At 43.8% G+C, this 13,387-nt stretch overlaps 1 protein-coding gene across 1 annotated transcript; it reads right to left on the minus strand.

The window, feature by feature from the left end:
* Nucleotides 1-3,117: 3,117 nt before the first annotated feature.
* On the minus strand, nucleotides 3,118-3,672 carry LOC113311977. The gene has a single exon (XM_026560756.1). The coding sequence runs from the start codon at nucleotides 3,670-3,672 to the stop codon at nucleotides 3,118-3,120; it is 555 nt and encodes a 184-aa protein (XP_026416541.1).
* Nucleotides 3,673-13,387: the final 9,715 nt, after the last annotated feature.

Genomic DNA, 13,387 nt, shown 5'->3' on the forward strand with positions numbered 1-13,387 from the left:
TATGAAGCATCGCTGTTTGAGCGTCTTAAAATAGCTTCATGTCCAGCCTACTTCATGTGATGGTTTGGAGGCTGCACAAGCAAGTCCTGACTTGGCCGACCACATGGTGTGGTAGAGTGGCGGATGATAATCACCACGACACCTAATTGACCAGTTAACTCCTGACCAGGGTTGTATAACCAAGCAGGTGAAGTTGAATGGACGAGATGATCTTTGAGACACTCATCTGCGACCGTTAGTGGAATTAGGGTTTGTGAAGAGGTCCGCAAGCATCACTCTTCAGCTTGTTTTAAACCAAGCTCGGGACGCAATTTTGGCCAAGACGATTGTGCATGCGTGTAAACGACATGCCGGTATAGGCGCTTATAGCTTGATGCCCCATGAATACGTGATCTGGACCGCTCAATCTGTCCGGTAAAGAGGAGCGGCTAGGATCGATTTGTGACAGAAATTTTGTGCCGCAAAGGCCACGCGACAAGCCTACTTCGGGCGCGCGTTTCGAGACGACCAAGCTTGGTTGGTCTTGGCCGATCGGTCCGGCGTGCAAACGGCGGGCTGGTGTACACGCTTATACTTTATTATCCCAAAGAAACGTGATCGAAGCCACTCAATTTGTCCGGCAAAGTTGAGTGGTCGAGATTAGTTTGCAATTGGGAGGTGTGACCACGCCTAGTTTGGGCATGCGAATCGAGGCAACCAGGCATGATAAGCTTTGGCCGATCGGGTGTGGAGATAGATGGGTCCATAGTGATCATGTTGATGCTCACCGGACCTACTTAGTCTACTCCTAAACCCTTCATCCGAGCAGGAGAAGATGGACGCTCGTGATCGCAACACAAGCCCTAATTAGGGTTTTGCCGGCCATGCGTCATGCCTTGTTTGGGCGCACGAATTGGGACGACCAACCATAGTTGGTACTGACTGATTGGTCATGTATGTAGGAGGGCCCACGGTGTTTGTGTTGACATGCTCTGGGCCCTTTGAATCTATATCTACACCCTCCATCTATGCCTGCGAAGATGGATGGTTGAGACCGATTTGCGACACATGTAATGTGCCGCAAACCCTAATTTAGGGTTTCACGTCCGTGCTGCTTTGGCTGGACGTATTAGCAAGCTATGCTACCCTTTTGGGGAGGCCGACCATGTGGGGCCCGCATTGGGTCGGTGGTGAATACTCCAACACCTGCCTAGGGGTTATGGATCCGATCTAAGCCATCAAATCATGCTGGTGAAGTTGGATGGCCGTGATCGTTTCTGAGACTGATAAGGACAATCCAGATGCTCGATCGGGCTAGTATAACACTCCGAGAGTTATAGCCTGTACGAGTATTTCGTACGTGCCTCCTTATTTAATGCTTGGAGATTCATGTTGCTATGCTGAGAGCAACACTCAGTCGTCATGCCGCACCAATAATGATAAGAGTGAAGCAGTACAGGAAATACAAGGCTTGTCATGCATTAATTGGTAATGCTATAAGTTTATAGTGAAGAAGTATTCTCCACTTTATCAGTGGTTTTATCTTTTGCAGGATGTTAGCGCATAGTTTTGGCTTTTACAATTTTAGCCTTAAATGAAAATCCAGCATCAACATTAAGTCCCCTGCCTAGCACATAATGGTTACACTATTGTGGGGTAGGCATGAGATGGTGACAAATTTGTATAAGAAAATGACTAAGTTAAAGTAAATACGCATTTACCGCATAGATAGACATCGCTAGATGGAGCTGGTCAAATTAGGGTTTGGGAGAAAAGCACGGTCGGCGTCGAGACCTCAGGATAAGCTCTGTTGTAGCTGATTTGGTCTTCTTTTAGGGTTTCCTTCAACATGTATGCGGGGTTTAAAAACCGTTATTCATTGATAGGTTTTTTTTGCAGAAAATCTATCTCTTTGACATGTCGAACAACAACAGATCATCTTCTTCATATCACCCAGGATCTTCTGTTAAATACGTACGCCCATCTGAGGTTCAGGATGAACAGCTTTGCGATGACTCTCCTGTTCGTGTTCGCCGGAAGACCGTACCGGTTCGCTTCTCCTCTTTTTTGCGGAGACGCCCATGTGTGACAGTGGTCGATGATGATGATTTTACCAGTCCCCTTCCTTCAAATTCGAATACGCCCACTCCTGCGGATCTCGACGATGCCGATCTAGGTATCTCGTCTTACGAATACCCCAACGCAGGTCTTCCATTCGATATTCACATGAAATGTCTGTCTTCTAGCTATCGAACCATAGGCGGATTCTTGGTGCGGAAGGAGTTCGTACCCTTATGCAGAAAAGTATGGAAGAGGTATGGCCATATTGCAACCAGGAATGTAGTTCAACACTGTGCATCTTCTTTGGTTACCACGGTAAACTGCCTTCTTCCCCTGATTGCTGAGATGGAGGGTATCTCCATCCGTAACGTTGCCGAATCAAAATTTGAAGAGTGGGAGAACATGGTGTCTACCTGTGAATCGATGGAATTGAATGTGGGTTGGATGTGTCAGCGTCTTGACATCATCAAGGTTGATCGAGCCGGCATCCTTGCGAACGTAGTTCCTGCTGCGAAGGCTATCTTGGAAGAAGAAAAGGCTCTGGCTGCTGAATCGGAGAAGGTGGAGCAGGCAGTACATAACTTGAAGAATATGATAGAGATATATCAAGCTAGACTGAAGATGATGCTCTCAAGGAATTATAATCTGTTAGATGGCCTCTTCTAGTCCGCATTCAGCTGTATTTTCTCATTGTTAACGACGTTCATGTCAAAAGGTTTTGGACATCTTTGCGGAATAAATTGTACTGGTTTTTGATTGATGAAACAGGTTTTTCATTAAAGCATCTCTGAATAAATTGATAATTCAAACATGTAATGAAAATAAATGCCTGTGTTGTTGTGTCATGAGACAGAGCGGACAATGATCAAGCATGATATGCCTTGAGCCATTTTCCGTTGATGACTGTCTCTAGCTTGCCTCCGTCCACTTTAATGATCTTGTAGTAGCCGGTACTGTAAGCCTTGGTGATCGTATAAGGACCTTCCCATTTCGGTGAGAATTTTGGTGCAGACATGTCTTGGTGGATGTGTTTGGCCGTTTTCAAGACCAAATCCCCCACTTTGAAAACACGTGATTTCACAGTTTTGTTGTATGCCTGGAAATTCTATTACTGTACACGTGAGTGTGTTCTTCTGCTTTGCTTCTTCTGAAATCCAGAGTGTCTAACTCCGCTACTCTAGAGTTGGATGCTTCAGCCTCATTCCAGTGGACCCCGGTTGCTGCTGCAATCCTGGATGATGGGATTTTGATCTCTGCTGGGAGAATTGCGTCTGCACCGTAAATAAGTGAGTATGGAGAAACTCCAATGGAGCTTCTGGGTGACGTTCGATATGCCCATAGCACCATTGGTAACTGGTCATGCCATTCTCTAGGATTTTCATGCACTGTTCGACTGATGATCCGGATCAGTGTCTTGTTGGTACTCTCAGCTTGTCCGTTTCCTTGAAGATAGTAGATAGTGGAGAAGACCTGTTTAATTCCATACTCTTCAAGTAACTCTCGTACCTGTTTGTTGGCGAAGGGAGTGCCGTTATCAGTGATGATATGCTTTGGCACACCGAAGCGACAAATGATATGTTCTTTAATGAAAGTCGCAATCGTTGCCCTCGTAGAGGAATGGATTCTACCCATTTAGTGAAGTATTCTGTCGCGGTTATGATGTACTCGTGCTGCTTTGATGACGGCGGATTGATTTTCCCGATAATTTCCAGTCCCCAGCTGTAAAATGGTCATGGACTGCTTATCGAGTGTAAAAGGGTGGAAGGAGCGTGAACAAGGTTCCCATGAATTTGACATTTATGGCAGCTTTGAACGAAAGCGGCTGCGTCATCCTCCATGGTCGGTCGATAGTATTTCTCGTGTATCTGGAGAAACAATTTCCTATTCCCTTGATGTTCCCCTTCGTGCGTTTCCTTCAGCATGATTGGGATTTCTACCCCAGCCAGACATCGCAATAGATCACCTCCAAATCTCTTGCGATACAGGATCCCTTCGTGAAATACGAACCGCTTGGCTTTTTGCTTTATCTTGACAGAATCCTTTTGATTAATGGGAGTTGCCCCGTCGCAGAGATAGCTAATATACGGCTCTCTCCAGTCCCAATGTGGTTCACACTAAAAACCTCCAATTGGTGTGGCGGCGCTTGACAATTTGAGCAGGACTTCTGAAGTAGTCTGGATTGAGTCTCTATCTCTGGACAGTAATAGCCCAGGCGTTGAAGTCGCCGGTAAACCGTTACCACCAGTGATTGTCCGCAAATTTCATTGTGAACATGGTTAAGATGTTGTTGTGCCTCATCATCTCCAATACATCTTGATAGAGAACCATCCGGGTTTCAATGATATAGCATACCATGAAGCATGAAGAAGTTCTGCAGGGTTTTGAGACTGACCTTTCCTTGGGAGAGTGAGCTGCTGAGCTCCTGAATGATCGACGTTCGCCAATCGTGAGCCTCAGTGTCTTTGTATTGTGACAGCCGTGTTGATTCTATGGTTCTCCTCTTTACTGTCAGGGTTTCTTCAAAACCTTCGAACTTCAATTTGGAAGCCAGCGTTGCTAGGCAATCAGCGTGTTTGTTGTTGCTGCGACCAATATGGGTTATGGTTGCATAGGCAAAGTAGTTTAGTAACCTTTGTGCTTCTGATCGGTATGGATCTAGCGTTACTTCCTTCAATGCGTATACTCCATTCATCTGATTCACCAGTAGTTTGGAGACACCTCTTATGTCCAGACGTGTGACTCCTGCTTGTTTGGCTATTGACAGCCCTATGAGGAAGGCTTCATACTCTGTTGAGTTGTTGGTACACTGGAAGTCTAGCTTGAAGGAGTGTGAGAATAATTCCCCAGTCGGGGATACTAAGACCACGCCTGCTCCTCCGGTGTTACTGCTAGGGGTAGCGGAGCCGTCAAAATACAAGATCCATGCTTCTTCCTCGATAACAGAGATGTCTGGAAATTCTCCAAGAAGATCTTCTTGTAGCCCCGTAGTGCCTTCTCCAGGGAATGCTGCTAATAAGTCTGTGACTGCTTTCCCCTTGATATCTCTAGGCGACCTATGTGTTATGTCCAACTCCGACATTTGGAGAAGCCATTTGGCGTCCTTCCCATCAGGACCGGTTTTGAAAGCAAAAACTTCGCAGGATCAGATTTAGATATGAGTACCACCTTGTTGGACAATAGGTAATGTCTGAACTTCTGAATGGAATGGATTAGATATAAACATGCCTTCTCCGTCTTGGGATACCTGAGCTCATCATCTCTTAATATTCGACTGAAGTAATATATGGGGCGTTCGATTCCCTCATCGTCTTCCTGGGCGAGTAAAGCCCCTACAACGGTATCGCTGGAGGCGGTGTAGAGACATAACGGCTTCCCTTGGACGGGAGACCTCATGATGGCTGGAGACGATAATATTCGTTGAATCTTTTGAAACGCTTCCTTGCCCATGAAGCTCTGAAGTCCCTTCACAGTTTGTGGTGGAAGAATCGTGAGGATGGCTTGAGTCTTGGACGGGTCTACTTTGATCCCTTCAACAGTCACTTGGAATCCCATAAATTTGCCTGAAGAGACACCGAAGGCGTATTTCAAAGGATTCATCTTCAATTTGTATTCACGGCACTTTTCGAACACTTGTCGTAAGACTCCTGCGTGATCTGCCCGATCTCTTGACTTGACCACAATATCATCCACGTAGTCTTCTACTTGCTTATGCATCATGTCATGGAAGATTTCCATCATAGCGCGTTGATACGTTGCACCGGCATTCTTTAAACCGAAGGGCATAACAGTATAGTAAAAATTGCCAAGAGGGGTTCGAAAGGATGTCTTATATGCATCGTGTTCATACATCCCTATCTGATTGTATCCACTGTAACCATCCATGAAGGAGAACATGCCGTGTCCGCTGGTAGCATCTACTAACATGTCGATGTTAGGCAGAGGAAAATCGTCCTTGGGGAAGCACTTGTTCAGGTCTCTGAAGTCCACGCTACACCGTATATGTCCGTTTTTCTTCTTTACTGGAACCACATTAGATAACCAGGTCGGATGGTGAATAGGTTTGATAAAGCCAGCAGCTAGCAACTTCTGAATTTCGGTTTTGATTTTCTCTTACACTTCGTGTCTGAATTTCCTCGGAGACTGTTTGATCGGCTTCGATCCAGGTATGATATGTAGATGGTGAGTGACCAATTTTTCATCCAGACCAGGCATTTCCTCATACGTCCAGGAAAATACGTCTTGATACTCCTTGAGAAGCTGGACAAGACTGGCGCGTTCGTATGTGGACAAAGTCGAACTGATAAAGACAGGACTGGGAGATTCTTCATTCACGATGTTAACAGTTTCGAGCTCGTCAGTTATGGAGTTGGTGCCATCTTGTAACTGTCGCGGAGCGTCCAATACTTCTTCTTGCGGCTCATCGTTCTTGAAGCACTCATCTGGGCGTAGAGAATGGGTGCCAGTCTCTCCTGCTAATTGCTAACAGCGGCGTCGGTATATTGTTTTCCCCTTTTGATCACGGCTTGCCTCGAAAGTTCGTTCCCTCTTGGTGTGAACGTGGGTTGAAGCTTCACCGGATAAAGATGGACGCCTCATCAGCAAATGTGCATCGTGGTGCTTATCCCTTAGTGATGCAAGTCGGTTTTCTTCCTGAATTGAAGCCCATGTGGGCAGTGCGGTGCACAATACTTTGTCTGATCTTCCCTACGGAGTTTCCTTTGGCTCGAAAAGTTCCACTCCGCATATTGGTACGTACGGAGACAATGATGCAGGAATACGGATGACTTCCTCATTTAGCATGGTCTTTAGGCACTGGTGATACGTTGAAGGGATGACCTTATTGTCATGAAGCCACGGTCTCCCTAATATCATATGATAGTCCGACTCCTTCTCTATGACTTCAAATTTCACTTTTGATTGAACAGGACCTACTGATAAATTCAGATTGACATACCCGTATGTGCTGGTCTGGTTTCCTTCGAAGTCTGTCATTGTGGTGGGCTGTCATACGATCTTGCATGGGCGAACCTTGGCTGTCCTGAGAGTCTTGAAAGTAATCATGTGTCGATGAGGGCCCTTCTGAACTCTGAACCCTTGATGTGTGCGGTAACATGCAGCGTTCGGTTGTGACCTTCTTCTGCCATCATATCTTCTTCTGTAAGTGTAACATTATTTACAGATGTTTCCGATGCGCTTAGGACCTCTGGACGTGAAGGAGCCAGGTGTACGTCCAGGGCTATCTGGTTAATTGCAGCAAACGTCTCCGCCCGCTGATTCTTCGAGAGGTGTAAAAGTGCACACAAACTTTCCACTAGAGATGTCGCTTCCTGATCCACTGGTCTCTGGTTCGTAGTAAAGCTGTTGATTTGAGAGGGACCAGTCCCCGGTGTGGAAGCCTCTGTAACGCTCATCTCTGATGTAATCTTGACGAGTAGGTCAAGTATGCCATTTATCGCTTCCTTGATCAGCTCCATGTTCTTCGTGTGAATCTCCTGTACCCGCGCTAGTTCACTCAACGTTGGAAGTCTCCTGATTATACTGTCAGGTACGCCGTTGGGAGGAGGGGTCTCTCCGTTGGAGGAATCACCAGGATTTGAGGCGGTTGAGGCGGTCCTAAGACTAACCATTTGAAACCGATCGAATGGTATTGAAGAAATTGACTTTACAACCGAGAGATTAACCTCCCGTTGTGGTCGCCAATTATTTACATGTGAAAACTATTCCTGCCGAATTTGGTAATTTGGGGTGTGGATGAGGAATGAATCTAAACCCTAAAAAAATGCACTGCACGGGAGTGCTTTGTGATTCGAGAAATCAATATGTACAATTCTGGCCTAAACCAAGAAATGGCCGTTGCAGACTTGCTTCGGTCACAAAGTGAAGGAGATGGGGTTGATCTTAGGGAGGAAAGCGAAGAAGGTGTTGAGATTGTGAAGGTGATGGCTATGTATGACTTGTATCAGAAAGATGAACTGGCTTGCAGAATGTAAGCTATCAGTTCCGGTGTTTGAATACAATTGTATCAACACTTGCTTCTGTTGTCTTGTCCTGTTTGAAAATAGGGAGGAGAACCTATTTATACAAGTCATTGAGCCTAACCCACATCTCTCATGGGAAATGGAGAAAGTGTAGTGATGGAGTAGTGGAGTTGCGTGTGTTAGTGTTACACGATCAGTCTTGCCCACTTCTCCCATCATCACTATCCGTCCATGACTTCCTGACACGTTCTTGTGATGGCGCGTTGTGCGCTGCACGCTGTAAACCGCCAGACCAACACCCCAGTATGTATCCCCAAGTTTGTGACATGATTGATGTCTCGAGTGTGTGGATCTTGGGACCCACGGAAAGCATCATGTGATGCTAGATTAAATAACTAAGTTATTTATGAAGGGTTAAAGTTTTTAATGGGAAGAACTTTGCGTTTTGGAAGTCTCAGATGGAAGACTACCTATATGAGAAAGACATTGTTGATCCATTAGGTGGAGTTGCGAAAAAGGGAGCACGCAAAGACGATGAATGGAAAAATCTTGATCGCAAGTGTGTAGCCATGATCCGTAGATGTCTAACGGAGGAAGTCTACAATAACGTACAAGAGGAAACTAGTACGAAGGATCTTATGGATAAACTTGAAAAGTTGTATCAAAAGTCATCAGCCTGGGGAAAGATTATGTTGTGTGAACAAATATTCAATCTGAAGATGCAAGAAGGCGAAGCGATTTCAGCACATCTTGGGAAGTTTAAATCAATTATTTCTCAGCTTTCAAAAGTTAGTATTACTTTTGATGATGAAGTTCAAGCTTTACGGTTGTTGTCGTCATTACCAAAGAGTTGGGAGACTACAAGGACAACCATTAGCAATTCCGCAGGGAGCGAGAAGTTGAAGCTTGATGATGTGCAACAAAGGTTAATTGCTGAAGAGGAGAGAAGAATAGAACAAGGTTATGTTTCTAGTTCTTCAAGCTCGGCCTTAAGTATGCATGAAGAAGATAGAGGCAGGAGTTCAAATAGGAACAACAACAACAAATCCAGATGGAAGTCTAGAGGGAATTCTAGGGGGAGATCTCAATCTCGACCTAGAGGTGTTGTTGAGTGTTGGGCGTGTAAGAAAGTAGGACACTTCAAGCGCGATTGTCCGGAAAACAAAGGTGCTAATAATGGTGGAAACAAAGGTAATCAAGAAGAGGTCAACGTAGTTGCAGCTGCGGAACCGGTGAAGGTCCTTGTTGATAACAAGAAGGTGATTACGGAAGGTTTTCTACTACTCTCTGGGGATAAGCAAAATGAGTCTTGGATTATAGACTTGGGAGCTTCTTTCCATGCAATGGGTGATAAGAGTATTATAATCTCTTATAAAGAAGGATACTATGCCCAAGTATTCTTGGGTGACGGTGAAGCACGCGACATCATCGGTTTGGGTGATGTGATCTTGAAAGTCAAGGGTTCGACATGGAAATTGAAGGATGTACGACACGTTCCAAATTTGAAGAAGAACTTGGTGTTTGTGGGCCAAGTTTGTGATGATGACTGTGAAGTTGTGTTAACGAAACACAATTGGAAATTGAAGAAAGGAGCTATGGTATTAGCTCGTGGAGTTAGAGTCGGTACTCTATACCAGAATTCAGATGAAACTACTTTAGCAGTGACTAGTAGTGGTGAAGACACTAACTTATGGCATAGAAGATTAGGGCACATGAGTGAGAAGAACATGAAGATTCTATGTTCGGGAGGATATCTACCTAAGGTGAAGTTTGTTGATATGAGTTTTTGTGAAGACTGTGTTCTTGGAAAGCAAAAACGAGTTAGTTTCAACAGAGGAGGAAGATACTTGAGAAGTGCAAAACTTGATTTGGTTCACACGGATTTATGGGGACCAATTGATGTTGCATCTCACAGCGGGTTCCAGTATTATGTCACCTTTATTGATGATCACTCAAGGAAGGTGTGGCTTTACTTCATGAAGAATAATTTCAAGGTGTATGAAGTGTTTAAGAAGTGGAAAGCTTTGGTTGAAACAGAAACTGGTATGAAGTTGAAGTGTCTAAGGTCAGACAACGGTGGTGAGTATGACAAAACAGAATTCTTACAGTTATGTGCTACAAATGGAATTCATTTGGAGAGGGCAGTTCCAAGGACACTATAGGAGAATGGAGTAGAAGAACGTATGAATTGGACGTTGAATGCACGTGCAAGGTGCATGAGGTTGCAGTCTGGTTTGCCCGAGACCTTCTAGGCACATGCAACAGAGACGGCTGCTTATCTAATTAACAGGACACCTAGTAGTCCATTAGATATGAAGATACCAGAGGAGGTTTGGACTGGAAAAAAGGTAAATCTTTCATATTTGAAAGTTTTTGATTGTGTTGGTTTTGTTCATCTTAGTCCCGGTGAGAGGTCTAAGATAGGTGCTCAAGCAAAGAAGTGTATATTCCTTGGTTATGGAATTGACGCTTTTGGGTATAAACTTTGGGACTATGAGGGTCACAAAGTTATTAGAAGTAGAGATGTCACTTTTAATGAGAATGAGCTGTACAAGGACATGAATACAACAAAAGTTGAAGATGTCGGGTTAAGCAACGTCGATAAGGAGTTGTATATCGATATTGATGATCTTTCTGGAAGAAGTGCGGAGAAGAGCATGATGCTGCTGATGGCAGAGAAGTACAAGTTGAAGAGACTTCTACTGCAGTGGGAGTTATTCCTACAGTTTCACAAGAAGTACGAAGATCGTCAAGAACTCCTAAACCAAACCCAAGGTATGCTTTGAATTATCTATTACTTACGGATGGAGGCGAACGTGAAGATATTAAGGAAGCACTAGCGGCTGATGATTCAGGCAAGTGGAAACTTGTTATGGAGGATGAGATAAATTCACTTGATGAGAATGGCACTTGGGTGTTAGTAAAATTACCAAGAGGTAAGAAGGCGTTGCATAACAAGTGGGTTTATCGGATGAAATCTGAAGCAAATGGAGAAATTCTCTAGAAGGCGAGGTTGGTTGTGAAAGGTTTCCAACAAAAACCTGGTGTTGATTACAACAAGATATTTTCTCAAGTTGTTAAGATGACTACTATTCGAGTAGTGTTAAGTCTAGTGGCTTCTGAAGATCTCTACCTTGAACAGTTGGATGTAAAGACATCTTTTCTTCATGGTGACCTAGATGAAGAAATTTACATGAAGCAGCCAGAAGGATTCATAGTAAAAGGCAAGGAAGAGATGGTGTGCAAGCTAAAGAAGAGTTTGTATGGTTTAAAACAAGCCCCGAGAAAGTGGTACAAGAAGTTTGATAACTTCATGCATAGAAGTGGTTACTCACGGTGTAATACAGATCATTGTTGTTACTTCAAAAGGAATGGTTCTGACTGCATCATACTACTACTGTATGTGGATGATATGTTGGTTACCGGAACATCTCTACAAGAAGTTGAGAATTTGAAGAAACAATTAGCAAGTGATTTTGCTATGAAAGATCTTGGTGAAGCAAAGTAGATTCTTGGTATGAGGATCATAAGAGACAGAGCTAAGGGTGTACGTATGCTTAGTCAGGCTGAATATATTGAACGAGTGTTGAAAAGGTTCAATATGGAGAATGCTAAACCAGTTAGTTCTCCACTTGGAAGTCAAATTCGTCTTTCAAGTATGCAGTGTGCGAAGACAGATGAAGAAAAGGAGTACATGTCTAACGTACCATATTCTTCGGCTATTGGGAGTCTAATGTATGCTATGGTGTGCACGAGACCGGATATTGCACATGCAGTGGGAGTAGTGAGTAGATATGCAAGCAAACTAGGAAAACAACATTGGGAAGCTGTGAAGTGGATTCTCAGGTATTTGAGAGGTAACACAAACGTACCATTGTGCTATGGAAAAGGTGGTTCTATTTTGAGGGGTTATGTGGATGCAGACTTCGCAGGTGATGTAGATAAAAGGCGAAGTACGACTGGTTATGTTTATGCTATAGGGTCAGCTGCAGTGAGTTGGAAATCACGGTTACAGAAGTTGGTGACATTGTCTACTACGGAAGCGGAGTACGTAGCGGTGACGGAAGCGAGCAAGGAGATGATTTGGTTACAAGGATTATTAGCTGAGTTGGGCAAGGAACAAGGAGATAATGTTCTGTTTAGCGACAGTCAAAGTGCTATAAATTTAGCCAAGAACTCAGCCTATCATGCTAGGACGAAGCATATAGATATCCGTTATCATTTCATTAGGAATATCTTAGAAGAAGGAGAGTTGAAGCTCGAGAAGATTATTGGTTCAAAGAATCCGGCGGATATGTTTACCAAGGGAGTTACATCAGACAAGCTAAAGCTCTGCAAGGCTTTAGTTGGTCTCTCAGAATGAGGATCTGGGAGGGGAGCCGCACTAACAAGGAAGATGTTTTAGCACCGTAAATCCAAAGTTGAAGAATGGAAGACAATCAATGAGTCTTCAAAGTGGGAGATTGTTAGTTATTGAAGACTAATTATTATTTCCTAAAGTTAGCCGTGGTTATTTAGGGAAGGGGTTTCCTAAACCGTCTAGAATTCTTGGTGGCAAAGTTTGTAACCTATATAAATAGGTAGTTAGGCCTTGTAGAATTGTATTGTGTAGAAAACGATTAAGAGATCGGTGAGAGATTTCTTGTATAGATTTTAGGGATAAAGCTAGGATTTCGTTGTGAGAGCATATTGATGAGGAACAAGAGACAAGGTTATCGTCTCGGGTAATTGTTACGGTGTAACCAAGGGTTTGCTGGGATTCACACGACGTTGTAATCGTTTTTCTTCATAGTGGATTTGAGTTGGTGCGGCTCAAAGTGGACAAAGACAATATATAAAAGTTGTATGTATTGGTCGAACCACTATAAATCTTGTGTCTTGTGAGTTGATTTATCTTTCTCGTATTATTATGGTTGCTTGTGCTTGGTTTACTTATTATTCATCATAATATCTTAAGATCCGTTATTCCGCGGTTGTCACTATAAATCTTGTGTCGTGTGAATTTTATCGCGCACATAGTGACAATCAATCTCGATATGTTTGGTGCGTTCATGAAAAACAGGATTAGCAGCAATTTGAAGTGCGGATTGACTATCACAGTAAAGGCGCATAGGCTGAGAGTGGGACACACGTAGAGATTTCAATAATACCTTTAGCCACGTGAGCTCACTACAAGTATGAGCCATGGAGCGGTACTCAGCTTCAGAAGAAGAACGAGATACTGTGTGTTGCTTCTTTGTCTTCCAAGATATAGGTGAACCTCCCAGAAAAATAAAGTAACTAGTAAGCGAACGACGAGTAAGGGGACAGGAGGCCCAATCAGAGTCACAATAAGCAGTAAGTTGAAGAGCACTATCCTTGCGTAAAAC

This window comes from Papaver somniferum, chromosome 9, assembly GCF_003573695.1.
Source record: "Papaver somniferum cultivar HN1 chromosome 9, ASM357369v1, whole genome shotgun sequence".
In the NCBI taxonomy this organism is placed as follows: Eukaryota; Viridiplantae; Streptophyta; class Magnoliopsida; order Ranunculales; family Papaveraceae; genus Papaver; species Papaver somniferum.

Excerpts from the sequence above, each read along its gene's own strand:
- LOC113311977 (XM_026560756.1), bottom strand. The coding sequence starts at position 3,672 with ATGGGTAGAATCCATTCCTCTACGAGGGCAACGATTGCGACTTTCATT.